Consider the following 27,635-nt stretch of genomic DNA (forward strand, 5'->3'; position numbering starts at 1 on the left):
AACGAAGACACTTATGATGAGCACTGGGTGTTGTATGTAAGTGAATTTTACTCCTGAAACCAGTATTGTACTGTATGTTAACTAAATAAAATTTAAATTAAAAAAAAGAAAATGCATACAAACATACATACATAAATAGGACTAGTTGCTGATAATCTATACAAAAACACTTGTTTTTTTCCTCCATGTAACGGCTGTGTAATTCTGGGAATTTCCTTGTTGACCTATTTGTACTGAACATATCAAAGGAAACACAGTGCCTAGCAAGAAACCTGATGAAGTTCCAATCTTATGTATCATATTTTAAAAGCTGAAAAAAATATTGGAGAGAACCGACTAGTGAAAAAGTAAAATTGATTTATCATCTCTTTCCTATTAATAATGTTCCCTCTGCTTCCTCCAAGCCCCACTTTACTAGAGGTAGTTGGTTACCAAATTAGGAGGTTGCTAAAAGTGGGGAAAATACTAATGTGTTTTGAATAGGACTTAATTTTTCTTAAAAAAATAACTTTAAGACTAGTTTAGTTAAAATGCTTAACGATCACAAATTTTACATGGCTATAGTTGACTATATTCCATCTGCCAAAGTTTATTAAAAGCCTGAATTTAAAAATCAATGACAGTTTCCAAATGCAAACATTATCATGGTACTTTATTCCTAAACACATTGTCCACCCATCACACAGTAATTACTTTTAAAGAATATTCTTTAATAAATGACTTGTAGCCTAAACTGTTAGTCACAGAGTTGTCTGAGAGAAAGTGTGTGTGGGGGGGGTTGGGTGGGAGGAGGAAGTATCCAAAATCAAATGTTCATAATTACAAACCTCTACCACTTTCTAATATTGGAATGTAACTTAATGTTTCAGGATTTCAGATTCCTCATTTATAAAATAAGAATGTTAAAAAGTGCATAATGTTAAGACTAAATGAAAGAACATATGTGTATATTAATGTAACATTTATACATTTTTTTCTATTTATCAGTTAGGTGTTAAATTAGTTCCCCTTTTCCACTTCAGATCCTATTAGGGGGAAGGTAGGGTCAAGATTTAATTAGATACATTCAGATACATTCAGAACATTTCATCCTAAAACAGCAGAATACATATTCTTCGCTAGTGCATATGGAATATTTTCCAGAATAGATCACATCCTGGGTCACACAAATCAGTCCTCGATATAAAAAGATCAAGATCATACCATGCATATTTTCAGATCACAACGCTATGAAACTTGAAATCAACCAAAGGAAAAAATACACGGAGGTTAAAGAACATCTTACTAAAGAATGAACGGGTTGACCAGGAAATTGAAAAAGAGATTAAAAAAAAAAAAAAAACACATGGAAGCCAATGAAAACGAAAATACGACAGTCGAAACCCTGTGGGATACAGCAAAGGCAGTCCTAAGAGGAAAGTACATTGCTATTCAGGCCTATCTCGAGAATCAAGAATGGTCTCAAATACACAACCTAACCTCACGCCTAAAGGAGCTACAAAAGCAGCAGCAAATAAAGTCTAAAACAAGCAGAAAAAGGAAAATAATAAAGATAACAGCAGAAATAAATGATATAGAAACAAAAAAACCCAGTAGACAGATCAATGAAATTGAAGGCTAGTTCTTTGAAAGAATAATTAAATTGATAAACCACTAGCCAGACGTATCAAAAAGACAGGACCCACAAAGATAAAAATCAGTAACGAAAGAGGAAAGATCACAACCAACACCACAGAAATACAAACAGTTGTTAATACTATGAAAAATTTTATGCCAACAAACTGGGCAATCTGGAAGAAATGGACACACACGACCAAAATTCAAATGGTAAGAAATAGAAAATTTGAACAGGTCCACAGCCAGCAAAGAAATTGAATCAGTTATCAAAAATCTCCCAACAAAAAGAGAGTCCTGGGCCAGATGGCTTCCTAGGGGAATCCTATCAGATGTTTAAAGCAGAGTTAATACCTATTCTTCTCAAACTGTTCCAGAAAATAGAAACGGAAGGAAAGCTTCCAAACTCATTCTACGAAGCCAGCATTACCTTGATTCCAAAAACAAAGACCCCAATAAAAAGGAAAGCTATAGGCCAATATCCCTGATGAACCTAGATGCAAAAATTCTCAACAAGATACTAGGCAAATCAAATTCAACAGTATGTTAAAAGATTTATTCATTGGGGTGCCTGGGTGGCTCAGTTGCTTAAGCATCCAACTTCGAATCGGGTCATGATCTCACAGTTCATGGGTTCGAGCCCTGCGTCAGTCTCTGTGCTGACAGCTCAGAGCCTGGAGCCTGCTTGTGATTCTGTGTCTCCCTCTCTCGCTGCCCCTCTCCCACTTGTGCTCAGTCTCTCCCTCCCTCTCAAAAATAAACATTAAAAAAAAGAATTATTCATTATAGTCAAATAGGATTTATTCCTGGGCTGCAGGACTGGTTCAATATTCACAAATCCAACAACCTGATACACAACATTAATAAAATAAAGGATAAGAAACCTATGATCCTCTCAATAGATACAGAAAATGCATCTGACAGGAGCGCCTGGGTCGCTCGGTTGGTTAAGTGACTGACTTCGGCTCAGGTCATGATCTCGCAGTTTGTGAGTTTGAGCCCTGTGTCGGGCTCTGTGCTGACAGCTCAGAGCCTGGAGCCTACTTCAGATTCTATGTCTCCCCCTCTCTCTACCCCTTCCCTGCTCATGCTCTGTGTCTGTCTCTTAATAATAAATAAACATTAAAAAAAAAAAAAAAGAAAGAAAATGCATCTGACAAAATACAGCACCCTTTCTTGATAAAAACCCTCAAGAAAGTGGGATAGACAGAACATATCTCAACATCACAAGGCCTTATATGAAAGGCTACAGCTAACTATCATCCTTAATGGGGAAAAACTGAGCGCTTTCCCCCTAAGGTCAGGAACACAACAAGGAGGTCCACTGTCACCACTGTTGTTCAACATAGTACTGGAAGTCGTAGCCTCAGCAGTCAGACAACAAAATAAATAAAAGGCATACAAATTGGCAAGGAGGAAGTCAAACTTTCACTCTTCCAATATGACAAGATACTTACTCTACATGGAAAACCCTAAAAACTCCACCAAAAAAACTGCTAGAGCTCATACATGAATTTAGCAAAGTTGCAGGATATAAAATCAAAGAAATAGAAATTGGCTGCATTTCTATACACCAATAACGAAGCAACAGAAAGAGATATCAGGAAATTGATCACATTTGTAACTGCAGCAAAAACCATAAGATACCTAAGAATCAACCTAACCAAAGAGGTTGATTTGGATCTGTACAGTGAAAACTACAGAAAGCTTATGTAAGAAACTGAAGAAGACGCAAAGAAATGGGAAAACATTCCATGCTCAAGGATCAGAAGAACAAATATTGCTAAATGTCGATTAAAGTAATCTACACATTCAATGCAATCCCTATCAAAATAACACCAGCATTCTTCACAGAGCTAGATTCACAGAGCTATAATTCTAAAACTTATAGGGAACCAGAGAAAATCCCAAACAGCCAAAGTAATGTTGAAAAAGAAAACCAAAGATGGAGGCATCACAATTCCAGACTTCGAGCTGTATTACAAATCTGTAATCATCAAGGCAGTATGGTACTGGCACAAAAACATATAGATCAATGGAACAGAATAGAGAACCCAGAAAGGAACCCACAAATATAAGGCTAACTAATCTTTGACAAAGCAGGAAAGAGTATCCAATGGAAAAAAGACAGTCTCTTTAGCAAATGGTGCTGGGAAAACTGGACAGCGACATGAAGAATGAAACTGGACCACTTTCTTACACCATATACAAAATAAATCCAAAATGGATGAATGACCTAAATATGAGACAGGAAATAATCAAAATCCTAGAGAAGAAAACAGGCAAAAACCTCTTTGACCTCGGCCAGAGCAGCTTCTTACTAGACACGTCACCAAAGGCAAGGGAAACCAAAGCAAAAATGGACTACTGGGACCTCCTCAAGATAAAAAGCTTCTGCACAGCAAAGGAAACAGTCAACAAAACTAAAAAGCAACTGATGGAATGGGAGAAGATATCTGTAAATGATGTACTGGATAAAGGGTTAGTATCTAAAATCTATAAAGAACTTACCCAACTCAACACCCCCAAAAACAAATAATCCAGTGAAAAAAATGGGCAAAAGACATGAATGGATACTTTTCCCAAGAAGACATCCAGATGGCACACAGACACATGAAAAGATGCTCAATCTCACTCATCATCACAGAACTACAAATCAAAACCACAATGAGATACCACCTCACACCTGTCAGAACGGCTAAAATACACAACTCAGGAAACAACAGATGTTGGTGAGGATGTGGAGAAAGGGGGACAGTTTGGCCCTGTTAGCAGGAATGCAAACTGATCCAGCCTCTCTGGAAAACAGTACAAAGGTTCATCAAAAAATTAAAAATACAACTACCCTGTGACCCAGCAACTGCACTACTTGGTATTTATTCAAAGGATACAAAAATGCTGATTCTAAGGGGCACATGCACTCCAATGTTTATAGCAGCACTATCGACAATAGCCAAAGTTTGGAAAGAGCCCAAATGTCCATTGACTGATGAATGGATAAGATGATGTGGTATATATACACTATGGAATTATGACTTGGTGGTCAAAAAAAAATGAAATCTTGCCATTTGCAACAACATGGCTTAGGCTAAGAGAAATAAGTCAATCAAAGAAAGACAAATATCACATGATTTCACTCATGTGGAATTTAAGAAACAAAACAGATGAACACAGGGGAAGGGAAGGAAAAATAAGATAAAAAAAAAAGAGAGGGAGGCAAACAATAAGAGACTCTTAAATACAGAGCACAAACTGAGGGCTGCTGGAGGGGAGGTGGGTGAGGGGACAGCTAAGCAGATGATGGGAATTAAGGAGGGCACTTGCTGGGATGAGCACTGGGTGTTATATGTATATAAGTGATGAATCACTGGATTCTACTCCTGAAACATATTACTACACTGTATTGTTAACTAACTTGAGCTTAAATAAATTTTTTAAAAACAGAATTAGGAAATTTTAGGAATACCAGACATTCAGTGATTACTTTTACAGCCTTATCTACATATAACCATTTCTCTAACGTAATGAGAAATCAGTTTTTTTAAAGCTTCTGGATTTCTATGGTATCTGCAAATTAATCTTCTAAAAATCTTTTGAGTTAAACTGTCATTATTTTTGACATTCCCCAACACAAATCCATATAAAAAGATGAACATGTCAACATTTTTTCCACCTCAAAGGTAAACAATTATTTCGTAATGTCATCAACCAACAAATCCTTTATTGACTTCATTAAACACAAAGTGTATTACTTATGTAGTATAAATGCTCCCAAATAAAAAAGCACTGGCTTTACAGTAAAACTCCTCAATCAACACATTACAGAAAAAAATTTTAGAGCTCACTGTCGCCACTTGTTTATCTATTTTAAATTCACAAACCAAAAAGAGCAATCTCAAACTAGACCACAGATAATGTATACTTTTCTTAGGTGATGTACTCCTTTAAAAGTAATAATTTCATCCATAACCATGGTGATAAGCTCATCTTCCTTTAGAAAAGTATGTAAGCTGTCATACCAACAGGTAGAGCCCTGCTAGACCAAAACTGAAAACAAAAATCCAAATATTTGAAAACCAGAATTCTAAACATTTAGTAAAAACTCAACAGATTTAACAGAAATTTGCAAGGTTTATACTTAAGATTTAACTATTTGTAAAGGAAGGCATGCCAATGTTTTCATGTGTATAATGACTTGATATCTGATGTGCTTTGTCAAACTCCAGAGAAAACATTTTAAGACGGTAGGACAGAACGATGAAACAAAATTGGGAAAAAAACAGTAACTGTTAAACCTGGGGATTCATTATGCTATTTTCACTTGTATGCATGTTCGAAAATTTCTGTAATAAAATTTCAAGGTGTGATTACACTCTTAAAAATTATTTTTAATTTAAATTCTAGCAAAAATAACACTGTACATTTCTCAGTGTTCAAGTTATTTCCCTATTCTTTAACAAATGAGGACACAAGTGATGAATTAAATAACAAAGTGTTTAGAATATTACTTTGTCCTTTTGTTATTGTTACCATTGCTATTTGCTGTTACTTCAACAGTAAAATATATCTACCCACTCACAACCTGAAAGTAATAAGCCATGTGATAGTAAATTCTTTCCTTCAATCAAGGCAGTTACTTACCTCCTTTAATTCTGGCCAGTCTATAAGGAGAAGTTTTGCTGGTGGTCCAGAAATTAGCTGCACTCGAATAAAGTCAGAAAATTCACGCCAAGTAAAACAAAGATCCTTATTTCCAGGAGGGCCTGGAATAAATTTGATGCCTTTTACACTTATACTTTGTGTATTTTCCTAGTGAGGAAAGGTACATTGAAAAGAGGGATGTAATGTTTAGTTTTCAAAAAAAAAAAAAAAAAAAAAAAAAAAAAAGAAAATGTTGTCATTAACCCACTATGCATACAGATATGTTTCCGCATATAACTAATGGCAAATAATTTGCACACATACCAATACTGGCATACTATCAAATTCACTTCCTTGAAAGGAGAAGCTGAATTTCTTTTTTGTGAGAGAGAGATCTAAAAGGTGCTATGTCTTTTTATCTCCTCTTTTCCTAATTAACCTCTTATTTCCACCATCTGCTTTTTATTCCCCAAACAGCAAAGTGTGTGCTTGCCCAATAGTGTGCTGCCCAAAAAGTGCGCTTTGCACTTGTTCTTTCCTGATGTTTGCAAAATTCTTTACCAATCTACGTGGCCTTTCGTTAGGTTTCTGCATACAGGATACCTTAATCAGAGGGGTGTTCCCTGACTACCCTATATAATGGTACTGTTTCCACTACCCCATTTTATTTTTCTTATCCCTCATTTCCTACCTACTGCATGCTCTTCCCATTGTAAGGTGATCTCCAAGAAGGTAGGGGCTTTGATTTGTTACTGCCCAATTTCAGGTTCACAGCATATTAATGGGAATCAATGAAACTAGTCTATAATTTCTGCTATGTGATGGAATGATATAAACTAATTCCACAGTGGCACGAGTACCCTAGTATTCATTTTAACAATGACCCTTAATTTTTTTTTTTAATTTTTTTTAATGTTTATTTTTGAGACAGAGAGAGACAGAGCATGAATGGGGGAGGGGCAGAGAGAGAGAGGGAGACACAGAATCAGAAGCAGGCTCCAGGCTCTGAGCCATCAGCCCAGAGCCTGATGCGGGGCTCGAACTCACGAACCATGAGATCGTGACCTGAGCTGAAGTCGGACGCTCAACCGACTGAGCCACCCAGGCGCCCCAACCGTTAACAATTTTATCTCAAATTTGTGATGAGCACAAATCTGTTCCATCAGATTGAAAAAAAAATTTTATGTTTATTTTTGAGAAAGAAAGAGAGAGGGGAAGGGGGAAGGGCAGAGAAAGGGAGGCACAGAATCCGAAGCAGGTTCCAGGCTCTGAGCTATCAGCACAGAGCTGATACAGCTCTGGAATTCACGGACTGTGAGATCATGACCTGAGCTGAAGTCGGACACTTAACCTACTGAGCCACCCAGGTGCCCCTACTCCATCAGATGTTAATAATCAGCGTTAAAATTTCATGTTTGACATCCTCAACTGTTTGTAGAACATTTTCTGTACAAAGACACTGCAAATTAATTAAACTTAATTTCCACTCAAACCCCAATGAGTTCAGAATTTTTCAATATCTGGAAAACAAATATTCATTAGTAAAACATACTGATAACTGAAAATAATTTCATGTTTGACATTCTCAACTGTTTGTAGAACATTTTCTGTACAAAGACACTGCAAAATAATTAAACTTAATTTCCACTCAAACCCCAATGACTTCAGAATTTTTCAATATCTGGAAAACAAATATTCATTAGTAAAACATACTGATAACTGAAAATATATAAAGTATAACCTAGAATTCCATATTTATTAGTGAATCATTAAAAGGCTTTTTGAAGACATGATTTCTTGTTTAAGTCCTGTTGGAAGTTATTCTGGTTTTACTTCCAATCTTGAAAAGGAAATTTGTATATGCATTTACAAACTGTAGATGAGTTCAAATAGAATTAAATATAAAATTCTGAAAGGTGCTATGGTCTAATGCTGAAATTATCAAAGGAATGTACTTCAGAATAGCAGTACATTTTATGCAAATGCAGAAATAATTTGAAGAATCAATAACATATTAAAACTACTTTTTATTTAGAAAAAAACACTATTAAAAAAATAGTTTTAAAACAGAAGCCTCTGATTTTTTTCTCTGTAGAGACTGGGGGTAGACTCCTGATGCTTGAAAACAAGTCAAGATGGTATACCTCAGTTGTAAAATGACAACAGGAAGAAAGTAAGTCACCTTGGCTGAAGAATAATGAGCTATGGAGAAAGGTGGGAGATTATGCTGTGGTAGGATACTTTAGGATATTTTAGTCCATACTAAGCAGATGAAGTCTAAATTTACAGTATAAAATGCTGATAGATCTAACAGGTGGCATAAAATGAGAAAGGAAAATGGACAATGGATTTGGTCAGGTGAAACGGAAAAAAAAATGATGAGTGCCTTGCCTTAGAATGACAAAAAAGGATGTGGAAACAGTATATACAACTCTTCCAAGGAGTTACACCATGGAAAGAAGAGAAAGAGAGCAACAGATGGACGGGGATTAGAGCCCAAGGATGTTTTGATGGGGGGGGGGGTTATAATTTGTCTTTTAAGATGAGAGGTAAGACAGGGGTATCTTGGGTAGTTAAGTGTCCAACTCTTGATTTCTGCTCAGGCAATGATCTCACGGTTTGTGAGTTTGAGCCCTACATCAGGCTCTGCACTGACAGCACAGAGCCTGCTTGGGATTCTCTCTCTCCATCTCTCTGCCCCTCTCCCACTTTACGTACTCCCTCAAAATAAATAAATACACTTAAAAAAAAAAAAAAGATGAGAAATATGACAGCATGTTTACGTGCTGATGGGAATCTAATAGGGAAAACTGAAGAGGCAGGAAGGCAGGTTATAATTTAGGAGAAATTATTGAATGAAGATGGGTGTCTATGCATAAAGTGATAGGAGGCACAGGTTGCTCATGCATACAGCAGAAACATAGTTATCTTCTGATTTCATATATACATAGGGTGGAGATAAATAATGCAAAAACTTGAAAGTCAAACACTAAACTTTATCTTTGTAAAGTAAACAAAACATCATTAAAAGTTCTTTGGCACTAAGACATAGTGAGTTGTGTCGTGAGAACTAGAATACCATCAACAGATTAGTGAGAATAAGAAACTCTAGTAAGGAAGGGCAACAAAGAGACTACTCTTATGATTACTTTGTCAGGTTAAAGACTGTAATGGAGACTCTAAAAGGAAGAAGAGTTTTTAAAAAGCATTAAATGCCTTAACTGGATTCAGCTTTACTTGGGCCTTAGAATTCCTTTCTCACCTACTATGGCCTGGCAGGTTCCTTAAAGCCTGGACTCCCACATCTTTTTTTTCCCTGAGAGTTGTTTTTGATCTTTCCAAGCAGAATACATCATGTTTGCTTGTTTTAAACTGAAACGATTCCACTACAGTAATTTTTTTTCAAGCTAATCTCAAATAACTGCACAGCTGTAAATTTCCCCAATTTTTTCACTAGCATCCTGTTTAATGCAGGATGTAAGCACTAAAATTTTATTTATTTATGAAAAACTACCTTTACATACATATCAAAATATTTATGGATGACATTTCATGTATGACATACCAATGTATGGATGACATTATAACGTATGGAATTTGCTTCAAAATGATGGGGTGCCTGAGTGGCTCACTTGATTGGTTTCAGCTCAGGTCATGATCTCGCAGTTGGTAGGATAGAGCCCCACATTGGGCTCTGAGCAGAACCTACTTGGGATTCTCTTTCTCCCTCTTTCTCTATCCCTCCTCCACTTGTGCACGCGCTCCCTCTCAAAATAAACTTAAAAAAAAAAAAAAAGACATGGCGAAGTGGAAAGTGGTGATTACTGAGGCTGAGTGATAGAAACATGGGGATTACCTCTGCTATTCTATTTTTTGCATATGTTTAAAGTTGATCATAACAAAACCTTCTTAATCCCTTTTGTGACTTTGCATTGTTAACACCAAAATCAAACCTCTTTTGGTTATTTTAGTTTTTCCCAAATGTTGTTAAATGTAAACCAATGGCATAAGCCAACTGCTATGAAAAGTAATCATACCTGAAAAGTAGTTTTCAAATGGGAGCTGTCAAGTCCAACCCCAGCAATTCCCAACGCAGATAAAGAACTTGGTGAAAATGCTTGAATCTGATTTCCATACTGATCTGTAACTATTACAACTATATAAAAAAGGAAAGTTTAATTTTAACACTTAAAATTATGCTTAGGAAAACCACTGTAACTTTGTCCTCTTATGTATTTTTTTGTAAAAAATAATACTTGTTTCTTATATAATCGCTACCAAAAAAAAAAAAATCAACAATCTACTTAAGTATGCTTATATTTATTAAATATAACACTATTTTGATGTTAATCGTTAATCTTACTACAAAATTTGAAGAAAATAATTCAATATTATTCTAATTCAGGTAATATTCTAAATGTAAGAAAAATAAACGTGAATTCACTGATACGTTTACTTTGCACTTTTAATTTAATAGTTTTAATGTTAACTATTATTATTCTAACAAAAACCAGTATTTTCCCAAGAAACTATTTTTGCCAAAATGATTTTAAAGTTATGTCAGCCTAGGCAAAGACAGTAAAAACACAGCAATCTTTTCTAACAATAGATTTTAAAACACCAAATGTATATAAAACCAAAGCTTTCCTTTCAGATCATGTATGCCAAAATGTGAATGTAGGTAAGCACATATTCTAAAAGTATTTTAAAGAAAAAATGCAGACCATACTAACCTATTTCTCCTTGAAGCTCTTGGCCCATTTGTACTGTTTTTCCTCCTTTTAACTCACATTTTAAATGTTTAGGCTCATCAGGAAGGGGCCTGAAATTAGTTAAGAAAAGGCTTTAGTTCTACCTTTGACTGTAGAAAAAACTTAAGTTTTAATATGCTAAAGAGTAAGCATATATATATCACTCACTTTCTAAATCTTAAATACAACACCCCTCCAAAAATACCTCAATTTATATAACATCACTATTAAACTAAATGGAAACAGAGAAAAGACAGCTTGCAAAGTGTTAAATCATAGCATCCACGCTGGATTAAAAGGAAATTATGACTAGAGAACTGAGAAAGAAAAGGTGGGTCAGTAAAAATAAGTCATCAAGAGATCAGGTGGCAGGTGGAGAGCAGTATATCTAAAAATTTTATCTCAACTATGGAGCCTGGAAATACTATGAAAACGGATGGAGGAATTCAAGTGAATAAGGTTACTGGAAGAGGTGAGCGAGAAACTGAGGCCAGGGTAAAAGATTTTTCTATATATATTTACATAAGTCTTCCCTTTTCTATCAGTAATACATAGTGGTCTGGTAGGACTCAGCTTTAATCACGAGCAATGAAAGAATTTTTCCTTCTGAGCAACACACTGATCACGCTGTATCTTTTATATTTTTTAATATCTGTCATTTCACAGGTGTTTTCACTGCTGCTTGCACTAGGAGGGCTTTCCTTTAATGACAGTTCTAGTTCTTACAGATACCAGAGGGTCATTAAGCACAGGGTATACTAAAGAATAAAATATTTAGGAATGGACTTAACCAAAGAGGTGAAAAGACTGATGAATTAATCACTATCTCCTGTGAAATTTTATTCCAAAGACAACCTACCTTATTTCACAGAAATTGCAATCTTTTCTACATTAAAAATAACTTTCACTGGTGTGCTTTGGAGACAAGTATTTTTGTTATCATATGCTGAATTTTGAATTACCTCAAAATATAATATGCCCACAAACCTTACTGTAAATGCACTTTCCAAAGACACATGATCATCTTGGAATGAAACCTGGCAATAGCGCATATCTTTCACAGATGTCGGTACTTGTACATCAGGAAGCAGACCCTGTAGCAAGTGTTCTTTGTTAATCTCAGGAGTCCAATTAACCTAAAAGAGAAATTTTAGACCTAAGAATAATATAAAGCTTAGCCTAATGTACTCCTAATGCCACTTATCTTACTGAAGAATCAAAGTTAAATTATAACCCATCTTTACCACCTCCAAAGAAAAAGAAAGTCCCTTTAGGACCATAAATGACGGTGGTTCATACATATATTAGTGAGATTAAGAAGTTTCTCCCTCTTCTAAAGACTCCAACCAAAAAACTAGTACAAGTAATAAATTTAGTAAAGTGGCAGGATATACAATTAACACCCAGAAAACAGAAATGTTTCTATATGCTAAAAATGAAGTATAGAAAGAGAAATTAAAAAAAAAAAAAAAACACTTTACAACTACACCAAAAAGAATAAAATACTTATGAATAAAGTTAACCAAAGAGGTGAAAGACCTGTACTCCAAAACCTACAAAATACTGATGAAGGAAACTAAAGATGACAAAAACAAAGGGAAAGATATTCCATGCCCATGAACTGGAAGAATACTATTAAAATGTCCATATTATCCAAAACAATCTACATATTCAATGCACTCCCTATCAAAATACCAACAGTATTTTTCACAAAGGCAGAACACATAATACTAAAATTTGTATGGTACCACAGGAGACCCAGAATAGGCAAAGAAATCCTAGGAAAGAACAACAGAGCTGGAGGTATCATAGTACCAGATTTTAAGACATACTACAAAGCTGTAGTAATCAAAACAGTATGATACTGGCATAAAAATAAACACATAAATCAATGGAACAGAATAGAAAGCCAGAAACAAACCCACGATTATATAACCAATTAATCTAGGACAAAAGAGGAAAGAATATGCAAAGGGAAAAGCCAGTCTTTTCAATAAATGGTGCTGGGAAAATTGGACAGCTATGTGTAAAGGAATGAAACCAGACCAGTTTCTAACACAATACACAAAAACAGACTCAAAATGGATTAAAGACCCAAATGTGAGTCCAGAAACCATAAAAATCATAGAAGAGAACAAAGGCAGTAATTTCTCTGACACTGGCCATAGCAACATTTTTCTAGATAGGTCTCCTGAGACAAGAAAAACAAAAGCAAAAATAAACTACTGAGACCACATGAAAAGAAAAAGATTTTGCATAGTAAAGGAAACCATCAACAAACCTAAAAGACAATCTACTGAATAGGAGAAAATACTCGCAAATGACGTATCTAAAGGGTTAGTATCCAAAATATATAAAGAACTCCTACACCTGAATACCAAAAAAAAAAAAAGAGTCCGATTAAAATATGGGCATAAGACCTGAATACCTATTTCTCCAAAGAAGACATAAAGATGGCCAACAGACACATGAAAAGATACTCAACATTAGTAATCATCATGGAAATGCAAATCAAAACTACACTGATATCACTCTATACCTGTCAGAATGACTAAATAAAAAAACACAAGAAATAACAAGTGTTGCCAACCATGTGGAGAAAAAGGAACCCTCATGCACTGTTGGAAATATAAAGTGGTGCAGCCACTCTGGAAAACAGTATGAAGGTTCCTCAAAAAATTAAAAGTAGAAATACCATATGATCCAATAATTCCACTATTTGGGTGGAATACCCAAAGAAAACAAAAACTTTGGGTATTTACCCAAAGAAAACAAAACACTAGTTCAAAAAGATACATGTACCTTTATGTTTACTGCAACATTATTTACTACAGCCAAGATATAGAAGTAACCTAAGTGTCCATCAACAGACAAACGGATAAGGAAATGTGGTGTATATATACAGTGGAATATTATGCAGCTATAAAACACGTGGGATTGTGCCATATAAGACAAAATGGGTGGACCTGGAGGATATTATACAAAGTAAAATAAGTTGGACAAATGCCATATAATTCCACTCATAAGTAGAATCTAAAAAACAAACAGTAACAACCAAATGAATAAACAAAAAACAGAATCAGACATATAAATACAGAGAACAAACTGATGGTTGCCAGAGGGAAGGTGTGGGCAGGGGGGTGGGGAGTTCGGCAAAATGAGTCAAGGGGAGGGAGGTACAAGCTTCCAGCTATGGAATGAGTAAGTCATAGGAATAAAAGGTACAGCATAAAGAATACGGTCAACGATAGCGTAATAACTACATAACAGGACAGATGGTAGCTACAGTCGTGGTGAAGAGGCAAATTTGTCATCACTAGGTTGTGTGTAACCTAACTAAACTAACATAACATTGTATGTCAACTATACTCAAATTTTTTTTTTAAAGGCATAATTTCTTTTATTATTATTATTTTTTTTTTTATTTTTTAATATATGAAATTTACTGTCAAATTGGTTTCCATACAACACCCAGTGCTCATCCCAAAAGGTGCCCTCCTCAATACCCATCACCCACCCTGCCCTCCCTCCCACCCTGCCCTCCCTCCCACCCCCCATCAACCCTCAGTTTGTTCTCAGTTTTTAACAGTCTCTAATGCTTTGGCTCTCTCCCACTCTAACCTCTTTTTTTTTTTTTTTTCCCTTCCCCTCCCCCATGGTCTTCTGTTAAGTTTCTCAGGATCCACATAAGAGTGAAACCATATGGTATCTGTCTTTCTCTGTATGGCTTATTTCACTTAGCATCACACTCTCCAGTTCCATCCATGTTGCTACAAAAGGCCATATTTCATTGTTTCTCATTGCCACGTAGTATTCCATTGTGTATATAAACCACAATTTCTTTATCCATTCATCAGTTGATGGACATTTAGGCTCTTTCCATAATTTGGCTATTGTTGAGAGTGCCGCTATAAACATTGGGGTACAGGTGCCCCTATGCATCAGTACTCCTGTATCCCTTGGATAAATTCCTAGCAGTGCTATTGCTGGGTCATAGGGTAGGTCTATTTTTAATTTTCTGAGGAACCTCCACACTGCTTTCCAGAGCGGCTGCACCAATTTGCATTCCCACCAACAGTGCAAGAGGGTTCCTGTTTCTCCACATCCTCTCCAGCATCTATAGTCTCCTGATTTCTTCATTTTGGCCACTCTGACTGGCGTGAGGTGGTATCTGAGTGTGGTTTTGATTTGTATTTCCCTGATAAGGAGCGACGTTGAACATCTTTTCATGTGCCTGTTGGCCATCCGGATGTCTTCTTTAGAGAAGTGTCTATTCATGTTTTCTGCCCATTTCTTCACTGGGTTATTTGTTTTTCTGGTGTGGAGTTTGATGAGCTCTTTATAGATTTTGGATACTAGCCCTTTGTCCGATGTGTCATTTGCAAATATCTTTTCCCATTCCGTTGGTTGCCTTTTAGTTTTGTTGGTTGTTTCCTTTGCTGTGCAGAAGCTTTTTATCTTCATAAGGTCCCAGTAATTCACTTTTGCTTTTAATTCCCTTGCCTTTGGGGATGTGCCGAGTAAGAGATTGCTACGGCTGAGGTCAGAGAGGTCTTTTCCTGCTTTCTCCTCTACGGTTTTGATGGTTTCCTGTCTCACATTCAGGTCCTTTATCCATTTTGAGTTTATTTTTGTGAATGGTGTGAGAAAGTGGTCTAGTTTCAGCCTTCTGCATGTTGCTGTCCAGTTCTCCCAGCACCATTTGTTAAAGAGACTGTCTTTTTTCCATTGGATGTTCTTTCCTGCTTTGTCAAAGATGAGTTGGCCATACGTTTGTGGGTCTATTTCTGGGGTTTCTATTCTATTCCATTGGTCTATGTGTCTGTTTTTATGCCAATACCATGCTGTCTGGATGATGACAGCTTTGTAGTAGAGGCTAAAGTCTGGGATTGTGATGCCTCCTGCTTTGGTCTTCTTCTTCAAAATTACTTTGGCTATTCGGGGCCTTTTGTGGTTCCATATGAATTTTAGGATTGCTTGTTCTAGTTTCGAGAAGAATGCTGGTGCAATTTTGATTGGGATTGCATTGAATGTGTAGATAGCTTTGGGTAGTATTGACATTTTGACAATATTTATTCTTCCATTCCATGAGCAGGGAATGTCTTTCCATTTCTTTATATCTTCTTCAATTACCTGCATAAGCTTTCTATAGTTTTCAGCATACAGATCTTTTACCTCTTTGGTTAGATTTATTCCTAGGTATTTTATGCTTCTTGGTGCAATTGTGAATGGGATCAGTTTCTTCATTTGTCTTTCTGTTGCTTCATTGTTAGTGTATAAGAATGCAACTGATTTCTGCACGTTGATTTTGTATCCTGCAACTTTGCTGAATTCATGTATCAGTTCTAGCAGACTTTTGGTGGAGTCTATCGGATTTTCCATGTATAATATCATGTCATCTGCAAAAAGTGAAAGCTTGACTTCATCTTTGCCAATTTTGATGCCTTTGATTTCCTTTTGTTGTCTGATTGCTGATGCTAGAACTTCCAGCACTATATTAAACAGCAGCGGTGACAGTGGGCATCCCTGTCGTGTTCCTGATCTCAGGGAAAAAGCTCTCAGTTTTTCCCCGTTGTATACTCAAATTTTTAAATGCTTCCTCTTTGTCTTCACTGTTAATGTTACCATATCTTTCAGTGGAATAAAATTTTTTCAGTCATTTCTTTCATGTTGTGCCATAGGATTACCACTGTGGTTACTATAGCTTAAAATAACATACACACTGGGGCGCCTGGGTGGCTCAGTGGGTTAAGCGTCCGACTTTGGCTCAGGTCGTGATCTCGCGGTCCGTGAGTTCAGGCCCCGCGTCAGGCTCTGTGTTGACTGCTCAGAGCCTGGAGCCTGTTTCAGATTCTGTGTCTCCCTCTCTCTCTGACCCTCCCCCATTCATGCTCTGTCTCTCTCTGTCTCAAAAATAAATAAACGTTAAAAAAAATTTTTTTTTTTTTAAATAAAATAACATACACATCAAATCAAATGATCAATTCTGAGAGTAATATTCAAATTTTTGTTAAAAGAAACCTCTTAATGGGGGCTTTGAATGAGATCTGGGTTAACTCCTATTCACTAAGATGAGAAAACAAATCATCTACCATTCTGGCTACCTTTGAGTCTTAATCCATTCTTGGATGCTTTTAGCTCTTTCATTTTAAATCTCTTGCATTCCACATACTAATTTGTTACTTGATCCCTTTTTTAAGTTGAGCACCCTACTTCTATCCTACTTTTCAACTTCCAATCTTTTCTATGTAAGAATTCTTAGTTCAACTTTCTCTTTTAGCCTTCTATAGTTGTGATTCTTAAGGTTTCACAGTTTAAGCTGTTCTAATCTTCTTAGTCACACCTTTTTAATTTTAATCATCTTTTATACTGTATCATATATATAAAAATATATGTAAATATATATGTAAGTCTGTACAGACACCTTTTTTTTTTTTAATTTAAATAATGGAAAAAGCAGGAGTTATACTTTTCAAAAAGGCTTTCTTCCTCCCACTCTAGCCGTGCTATCCTTTCAATAGATTCCCAGCTCAGGGCTAACTTTCCTCAATATTGGAGAACTCTCTAAAGACCACAGAAATCACTTTAAAAACTATACATATAATAAAATAACATTTGATATCTTTTATTGCCAATAAAGAGGTGCATGTTTTAAAATCTTTGGAACCCAAGAAGTATTTAACTACTAAATTTGAGCCAAAAGGTGTCAAATGCTGGTCACATGCTTATTGAATGGCAAAAAGAAGGTTATATACAGGTAGAGGCTCTCAAGTCAATGTTTCTTCTTAATCTTGATAAGAAACCACAATGTGGGAACCTAACTATGAGAAAGCAAGGAACCAGTTCAGAAGCCAGGTTCCTGGCACCACTATTAAATCACTCAACTTTAAGTCTACTGATATAGATAAAACACAAGTAGCCTCCCCTTCCAAGAAGGATCAGGATTATTTCTCTATCAATTCTCTAGTCCTTCATTACGGAGGGAAAAAAGAAACTGGATGGGACAAGGGATATTTCAAGTAAGATTTCAAAGTAAAGGCAGCTGAACCCCTACTGAACAATTCTTTTAAAATGTCAGATCCCAAGGGGGCACCCTGAATGGCTCAGTCAGTTAAGCATCTAATTGTTGGTTTTGGCTCAGGTCATGATCTCACAGTCAGGCTCTGCACTGGAAGTGGAGCCTGCTTGAGATTCTCTTTCCCTCTCCTTCTGCCCTCCTGCCACACGCCATACACAGGCTAAATATTAGATCCTATATCTGGAAACTCAAGATGACTACAGGATGAAATAGTACAAAGAAATAACTACCTCCTATCCCACATAGTAACTCTCCACAAATTTAGTTAATTGGGACCCCTTATATAAGGGCCTGCAAATGTTGGCTTTCCAGAGAAAGGGGGAATTATTTGTCTCTAACTGCCTTAAAGAAAACTGGATTTTTAAAAATTATTTTCTCACACAAGATTTAAGGAGTTTTCTTTATGGATGACAAGCAAAAAAGTACAGTCAGTTCTATAACGTTTGGTTTGAAAATGCATATTTGTTTCAATGATATTAAAAAATTAGGGAACAGTTTGAGAATAAAGCAAATTTTATGTCTTATGTACAATTTCATCCATGAAAACAATAGATGAACCCAGAAAACTGTCCCCAGCTAAACCAATCCATGCAGAAATACACAAGTAACATAACTCAAACCTGCCAGCCACCTCAGGTGATTATGTATATTGAGCCACACATGTCCACACTTAGTGGAGTTTCCACAACTTCACAGTAACCCACAAGCTGCAACCCTTCTTGCACTCAGTTCTACAAAGTAAACTGACATATTATCTTAGTGTTTATGGACTTTTTAATCATTTAATGTGTTATTGTTACTAATGTTTTGGGACTACTTTATTAGTTTTTTTTTTTAATTTTTAAGGTTGTATTCTTTTTAATGTTTTTATTTAATGTTTATTTTGAGAGAGAGAGAGAGAGAGACAGTGGCACGTGAGCAGGGGAGGAGCAGAGAGAGAAAGAGAGAGAAAATCCCAAGCAGGCTCCATGCTATGAGCATGGAGCCTGACTCAGGGCTCGATCTCATGAACCATGACCTGAGGTGAAACCAAGAATCAGACGCTTAACCAACTGAGCCACCCAGGCACCCCTTCTATCTTTTTTAAATGGGTGACTGATAAAATTTGAGTACTGTGCCTCTAATTCCCATTTCCCCCATAAACCCTGTGACTTTTATTTGTTTTTACCCTTTTATCTGGCACAGTGATTTTAAGAAATGCATGTGTTTTGGGGTGTCTGGGTGGCTCAGTTGTTTGAGCGTCCGACTTTGGCTCAGGTCATGATCTCAAGGTTCATGGGTTCAAGTCCTACATTGGGCTCTGTGCTGACAGCTCTGAGCCTGGAGCCTGCTTTGGATTCTGCATCTCCCTCTCTCTCTGTCCCTCCCGAGCTTGTGCTGTTTTTCTCTCTCTCAAAAATAAATAAACATTAAAAATAAGTTTTAAAAAAATGCATGTGTTTCATTATAGCAGAACTGACTGTACCTTGAAAGGAGGAAGCACAGAATGCCCACTAGTCTTACAATCAATCATAAGAGGAGTGCTACAGGTATCTACTGTAGGTGACAACAATCTATTTTGATTTGGTTCTGTTAAATGAGATGTTAGGTTTCAACATACAGATTTACCCTAACAAGGTGCAAATGATAAATTTAAATTACAACAGATTGATGAGGACCATATGAAACTGCTGAGAATCTACAAAACTGTTTTCTAAGATCAGGCTTTTAGAGAGTGATATGCCAATTTCAAATGGTCAAATCAGGGCCCTGTAGTTAAAACAGTAACAGTAATGTTTCACTGTCTGCCTTTAACAGACCTTTGCTTTAGTGCCTTTAGAGCAGCTACAAATACTATACATTGCTTTGGTATGGTAATCTTAACCGTGACCGCAGCAATACAGTTGGTCAGGAAGTATACAACTAAAAGAGAATTCCAATCTTCGGCATTTTGCTAAGCGTCCAAATCATTTCTCTAAGTATGCATTTGTCACATATGAATCATTCATATGAATGTGCATAAAAAAGTTTTTAGTGTGGAATTATTTTTTTGTTTTGTTTTTTGTTTTGGAAAAAGAGAGAGAGAAACTGCACACACACATGGAAGAGGAGCAGAGAGAGGGGGAGAGAGATAATCACACACAAGCAGGCTCCGCACTGTTGGTATAGACCTGACATGGGGCTCAAACCCATGAACCATGAGATCCGAAATCAAGAATCATAAGCTTAACTGACTGAGCCACCCAGGTGTCCCTACCCTGAAATTTTAAATAATAGTACTATTTGTCTCTGATAAGCTTCTTAGAAGCTACCTGATAAAACTTCTTGTTCAGAGTCTTCCAATCATAAAATGAACAAAATTCTTGTGAATAACTATTTGGAGATACTTACTTTAATTTTATCTGCTAAAGCTGATGTTATATGGATTTCTCTTTCTCCTTCATCATACATTTGAAAAATAAGATTATGCATAACATCGCCTGCTATCCAATTAACCTCATCCTGATGTTTGATCTGGATTGCCTTTTGTCCTTCCACACTGAATATCTGTAATCTCGCAACATGGCTACTAGGAAGCAACTTAATAGTCTTCTCCACGGGTGCCACATCTTTACAACTCTAGGAAAAGAGCACAGAAAGATATACTGAATGACATCTGCACTTTTTGAAAACCTATTTTTGGGCTTCAGTGGTGAGTCTTCTACATTGCTTAAGAATTTATGTCCAATATTATGGAAGATCATCTTATATACTGTTAATATCCATAAGTTTTGGCATTAAGATCACACTATACCATTAATAATTCCTATTTTATACCATCAAGTTATAAATAATGACAGTGGCCACATTCTTAAAGCCAAAAACTAGCATATTTGGATTTAAAAAGATTCGCTCTCCCTTATTTGTAATCACATGACAGATTTGGTGACTATCGTCTATTAATAAGAATAAAAATGTATGAAATTAGTAACTTCCCATAAAATCAGAAAATAGTTGCCATAAAATACACTATTTATATTGAAGCAATACATTGAATACACTGAAACTGAGTGAATAAGGTTGTTTATAGCTAAATGAGAACTCTAGATGCCATGAAGGCTAAGCTGGCACAAATTTTATTATGGGCACAACAATTTTCCACATATCAGTACAGATAAACTGGATTACACTAAACTGATTTTAAAGGCATGAAAAATTAAAACATTACATTCATTATTTCATAATCTAGGTCATAGTGCATTCCACAGGATATACAAAATTCAAAGTAAGCCTAAGCCTAAAATACTTTTTCAATCTTATTTAGCCCATTTCTCCTTCCTCATCCAGTTATAGTCATTCCTATCAAAGCCCATTCAAATGAATGATGATATATATAAAATTCCTACCTTACACAATTATCAGGGAAATAACAAATACATCTTTACTATAAGCATATTGCATTTACTTGATTCAAACTCAAGAGTTACTGCCTTTGGACAACATTTTCTAATTGCATATCTGATCTAGATTCTTGGTCTTCTGCCTGCTGCTGTTCTACAGTATTTATGTAATTCCTAATGTTTGTTACTCTTTGCTCCCAAACCCAGATTCCTCCCAAACTCCAAGTCTCTTCTTCCTGATCTATTGCAAGATAGTATGCTCAAAAGCCTGCTGCCCACATTACTGAATTTAAAAAACTGCATAACAGTTATTTGAAGGTTATCAATATAATCAGTTTGTAAAGAAGAGGAATGAAGTAACGAGCCATCTCATTCTAGTGAAAACAACACAGTCGTGTTTTGACCTTTTGTGACCCAAGATATGTTAATTGATGTATAATGAGTAGAAAGGCATCAGTTAATCAATTGGTTAGATTACTCATCATCTACAATACCAATAATGGAGAAATCACATTGAAATATTTAACTTAAGTATCTGTTGTCTCATTTTGCAACCTTAGGAGGTCAGTTGCTGGCCCTCTTCCAGGCTGGCTTCACCTTCAGCCATGATGTATATCCATCCAGTAACAAGTATCCTACTAGTACATTACCACAAAACTCTACTTGAAAATAGTAACCATGTATTTATTTTTAAAATTATACATATGAATTATTTATATGTCCTTCACTGGTTGTTTACCAAACTTTCTAAGAAACAAGTGTTAACTATAAGAAACAAAAAAATAAAACTGACACATAAATACCACATTTTAATAGAAGAAAAAATTAATTTTAGGAATATGTAATCAATAGCCATAGATATTATAAAAGCTGTAATCAAAATTACTAATACAAAATGTTACTCACTATACCATTTCACATTGCCTTTTTCTTCACCCTAGCTAAAAGAACCACAAATACCTCATTTTTAAGTGTCAAATATTACTTAAAATATTATAAAGCTGTTAAAAATATTTGTATGAAAACAACATAATATCAATGAATAACAATAACAACTTACAGGTATTTCAATTTTTGCTTTCAGAGTCTGGTCTTTTTTAATGTTCTGCACTTGAATTGCAGATCCTGTTAAAATACTGGTTCCAGAACTGCTGCAGTCTACAACGTAGACTGGAAGGTTTGGAGCCCCGAAAAACTATTGAAAACATACAAAATAATTGTAAGACCCCAAATGTACCAAATTATTCAAGAACTATTATTTAAATTTTCAAATAATTTCAAATACAGCTACTATTTCTGGCTATAAATTGGAAAAAGTGAAACAGAATTCACTGATACTCTAGACAACTGCTGAATGAAATGAGTAATTTTCTATAATTCTAACTAAAATTTATGTCTTCTGAAACACCAACTTCCTCAACCACTATTCTTTTTTTAAATTTTACCTATTTGGGTTTTCCTTTTCTTTTTGTGCCTTTTTTTTAATTTTAACTTATTTTCATTTGTCTACCCATCCCTAACCCTGAAAGATCATTCTACCCATAAATTAAATACTTCATCTAAACTGAGGGGAATGGACCAAGAAAGGATGGGTCCATTTGTAGACAAAACAAAAATGTTTTGTCTATAAAATTCTTTATGAAACTTGATACAGTTAACACCTTTACTGGCTTACAGATGCTGAAAGTATAGGCAATGAGATACCCACAAATTTCTCCATGGAATAATCATTAAAGGCCTAAATACAATTTAAGTCTCACTATAAAGTAGGTACAAGAGACAGTCAAGTCCACTGACTACCATAGGACTCAAAATAAAATCTACATATTCTTCTTACCCTACAGTAACTTACCTTACAATGAACAATCAATTTTGGTTGTGTTGTTATATTGTCTGATTCATCCAGAACTTCTACCTGAAATGGGAAAGCTGTTCCATTTTCTATAACTAAAATTTCAGAATCAGGTTTCACTTTCAATCGATGAGGGGGACCTACCAGAAAATTACATAATGAAATACAGATTCAAGTTTCTAATAGAGACTGAAATACTGAAACAACAACAACAGCTTGTAACATTTCAAGTTTTAAGATCTTAAAAATGACAAGAAAAAAATAAGCAATATCCATGTTTAACCATTTCTATCCCCAAAATGTACAGATTCTATGAATGATCAGAGTTGTCTCAAGTATATATTTGAGGTCTAGACTTAGTTTTATGCAACAAGCTATAACACAGTAACTAATGCTAGAAATTACCTACAGGTGTAAAACCTTAAAGAGATCCTGGAAAAAAAATATTCAAGAAGAATTTTTAAAAAATACTTTTACTCACTTTAACTTTACACAATGATTAGTTTCTCAAAAACATATTAAGAAAAAAACACATTTTAGGTTAACAGTATTCAAAGGATTAGTTTATGTAATGATATAACCAGATAATTTACTTGTTTGTCTACTACTTTGATGTTACAAGCAAGCTACAAGTTTCCTCTTAGATCAAAGAGGGTTGTTCACACTACTGTACCAAGATGATTTGATGTGCTCCATAAACATTGATGCTTTTAAATACAATTTATGATAAATGCTGATAACAAAAATTCACAAAGAACAGTTACAAAAAACACTAATGTTAGCAACATTTACTTTTTACTATATGCCATGCAGTGTGTTAAGTTTTAAGCACTATTCTCATAATCTTCACAATAATCTTAATGAAAAGGGCAATATATTATCCTCATTTTATAAATGAGAAAACTGGAATCCAGAGAGATGAAGTATCTTGTCCAGGTCACATGACTAGTAAGCAGCAGACTCAGGTTTATGTTCTAAGTAATTTGAAACTTCTTGACTATTATCATCATACCATGCTACTTTTTACTTCACAATTTTCATTGTCAAATTCAAAAATAATGCCATACCATCTGGTTACTAAGGATTTCACTACTCAAATCTATACTTTTTAGCTAACCTCTAAAATAAAAACACTGCAAGTGTTTATTAGCGTTTAATATTTTTTTAAAAAGTGTGTGTGCGTGCATGTAATCTCTACACTGAACACAGTGCTCAAACTTACAACCTTGATCAAGAGCCATATGCTCTTCCAAATGAGCCAGGCAGGTACTCCAACAATTTTATTCTTATACTTCTACCAATGTGCTAATTTAAACATCTTCATCAATTTATGCTTGAGGGAAGCATCAAACTATTTGAATTTGTACAAGGATGTAGCTAACATGTTTCTTATCACATCCAAAAATGGTACAAAGTGGGGCACCTGGGTGGCTCAGTGGGTTGAACATCCAACTTCAGCTCAGGTCATGGCCTCGTAGTTTGTGAGTTCATGCCCCGTGTCAGGCTCTTTGCTAACAAACAGCTCAGAGCCTGGAGCCTGCTTCAGATTCTGTGTCTTCCTCTCTCTCTCTCCCCCTCCCCTGCTCATGCTCTGCCTCTCATTGTCTCTCAAAAATAAATATATGTTAAAAAAATTTTTTTCAAAAAAATGGTACAGAGTCATGTGAACAAAGATATGACAAAACTATTATTAATAACACAGAGCTAAAACTGACATACCAATCACTATTGTAGGTATTTTACAAGCACATCTCACTTTGCACAGTACTGTTAGTGAGAACTCATATATATTGGAACTGTGTCCTCCATTCAGTTACCAAAAAATCTTGCAAAGTGAGGGTTGCCTATATTAACTCATTTAATCCTCATAACAACCAGGAGAGAGTAGATGTCTCATTTTATACTTGAGGAAACTGTGGTATAAGACAACTTTACATAACTCATAAATTACAGAGCTTAGATTCAAACCCAGAAGGGCTAATACCAGAATGTATTATCTTGAACCTAGGACAGACTGCCTCTCAAATTAGCCAGCATTTCCTACCCTGTTACTTTAAGGTAACTTCATTATCAAGTTGCTAAATCATTATCAAATTAACAACATAAATTCATGAAAAACTTTTCTTTTTAAAAAAATGAAACATTTACAGTTATATCAGAAAAGATAAAGACAGGTCCGGCTCTAATATAAGCCTAATTAGTATATTTCTAAGAGTGGTTCCCTAATACATTTTCAATATTCCCTTTCTCCCAACTACTTCAGAGCTTTAATAATGTCTTCCTAAAGGTTTTCCTTTTTTGTTCTATTAGTCATTTCTGTCAGTGATTTGTTTCACATTCAAATGTATTTTCAAGACTTATACCATAACCAAACGAAAAACCATCTCATCATTGTATTTTATAATAGGAATATTATTTTAAAGGTGATTATTAGGAGTATTTCTTAAAACATTACCTGGTAGTAATCTAATTTTTAAAATCTGTGTGTCTTCTTTTAAACCCGGCAGAATAACCTTCAAATTAAAATTCTGTTGAAAAAAATTACTTTAATTAAATCCAAGTCCTAAATAGCTCAGTAGTTTATCATCTCAATTCTGACTTTTGCTTTTCATTTCCATAACATTACAGAAATCTATTCAGTAAATTTATACTAAAATTATCATTTATGTATGTAAGAAATAAAGGTCAAAAAAATTAACTTCTATTACTCCCTTAGAGATACCAGCTTCTTCTATTTCAAAAGGAATAACCTTTGAATAATCAGAATCAAGATGGGGATTACAAAAAATACAGAAAATAGTGAAGTGTAAAATACCAAAAATCTAGAAATCTCTAAATGCAATGTAGTACTCTAGATTAGATCCTGGATTGAAACACTAGTTATTAGTAAAAACAAAACAAAACAAAACAAAAAAACTGGTAAAATGTGAATAAAGTTCACAGTTTTGTTACTAGTATTGTAGCAATGTTAATTTCTTAGAATGGATAAATGCTGACTATATAAGACTAATAAAGGAAACTGGGTAAAGAGCATATGCAAACTCTCTATACTGTATTTCCAACTCTTCTGTAAATATAAAGTTATTTCAAAAAAGATTATAAAAACCTAGAAATCATTTTAGTTTTTTTAGTAAGCTTATCTTACTAAAGTCAAATTTCCCTGATTTTCAAGTTCTTCTTCCAGAAAACTCTGAATTCCAAAAGATGTACAGAACTTGACCTTTAATTTGACTAAACAATACAGTATAGCATACAGTATTTAAAGACATTCACATGCTCTATTTTAAACACCATTTTGACAGAAAAATTTTAAATACATATTGTAAGTTAATGATGCAGTGAAAAAAGGCTATGTATTACTTGTTATTAGCCATAGTAATCCCTTTCGTCATGTAAATCTACTAGCTGCTTTATATACCTGACTGAAAAATTACCTTATTGGAATTTGTATTTTTTACTTTCCTAACCTTATCCCTCCTCAACCACTTTCCTTTAATCCAAATACCAAACCCAATACGTTCATAAATGTGAGCTAAAGTTTCTCATACTTTTGTGTTCTAAAAAGTTGAAGAGAAAAAAGAAACATAGTACTGGGTCACTGTTGAAAAAATGACTTTGAATATTAGAAGACTGGAATGAATATGAAGACAGCGAAAAATATCTAATTTACTGTTAAACAAAGGCAAACATGCTAGTTTTCCTTAGAGATGTAAAAGTTCAGTGAAATATTCCTAATTCTTAGGAACACCATATTGTCATCCTGTCACAAATACATGTTATCCAATTTGAAATTTTCCATTTCATTTCTATGACAAAAGAAATAAACATGTATTATAATATTTCAGTACAATGCTTACCTTGCCTTGACAAGAGTTTACAGGGCCCCTAGCTGTAACACCTCGAATTACACAATTTGGTCCTTTGGTTATTTCTTCATAATGCAAAGATAAACCACTGGAAAAAATAAATTTTTTTTAACTTCCCCTCCATAACTCACCAAAGAAGCTACAAATGTGTTACTTGCTCATGTGCCATTCTCATGTCTAATTCACTTTTCTAATAAAATATTATTTTAAAAAATGGAATAATTCAACTAAAGAAAATTCCCAAAAACTTCTTTTATAAAGAAAAATGATCCGGGGCGCCTGGGTGGCTCAGTCAGTTATGCGTCTGACTTCAGCTCAGGTCATGATTTCGCAGTTTGAGCTCAAGGCTCACATCAGGGGGTGCTGACAGCTCAGAGCCTGGAGACTGCTTCAGATTCTGTGTCTCCCTCTCTCTGCCCCTCCCCTGCACGCGCTCTTTCTCAAAAATAAACATAAAATAAATGATCCATAAGT

General features: G+C 35.1%; 1 protein-coding gene across 4 annotated transcripts in view; it reads right to left on the reverse strand.

The window, feature by feature from the left end:
* Positions 1 to 27,635, reverse strand: part of SMCHD1 (structural maintenance of chromosomes flexible hinge domain containing 1) — a 169,622-nt gene that overhangs the window by 81,157 nt on the left and 60,830 nt on the right. For all 4 annotated transcript variants that reach the window (XR_006209810.1, XM_007089496.3, XM_042961837.1 and 1 more), the window contains exons 21-29: positions 27,153 to 27,249; positions 25,751 to 25,823; positions 23,296 to 23,435; positions 22,504 to 22,638; positions 20,455 to 20,682; positions 11,994 to 12,142; positions 10,989 to 11,077; positions 10,293 to 10,411; positions 6,256 to 6,423 (exon numbers count right to left, since the gene is read on the reverse strand). Coding sequence is in view for 3 of the 4 variants with exons in the window: in XM_007089496.3 (XP_007089558.1) it covers positions 6,256 to 6,423; positions 10,293 to 10,411; positions 10,989 to 11,077; positions 11,994 to 12,142; positions 20,455 to 20,682; positions 22,504 to 22,638; positions 23,296 to 23,435; positions 25,751 to 25,823; positions 27,153 to 27,249 (1,198 nt within the window). In the remaining variant the exon portion in view is untranslated. The remainder of the gene's footprint in view (positions 1 to 6,255; positions 6,424 to 10,292; positions 10,412 to 10,988; positions 11,078 to 11,993; positions 12,143 to 20,454; positions 20,683 to 22,503; positions 22,639 to 23,295; positions 23,436 to 25,750; positions 25,824 to 27,152; positions 27,250 to 27,635) is intronic.

The sequence above is a fragment of the Panthera tigris genome, chromosome D3, assembly GCF_018350195.1.
Source record: "Panthera tigris isolate Pti1 chromosome D3, P.tigris_Pti1_mat1.1, whole genome shotgun sequence".
NCBI classification, from domain to species: Eukaryota; Metazoa; Chordata; class Mammalia; order Carnivora; family Felidae; genus Panthera; species Panthera tigris.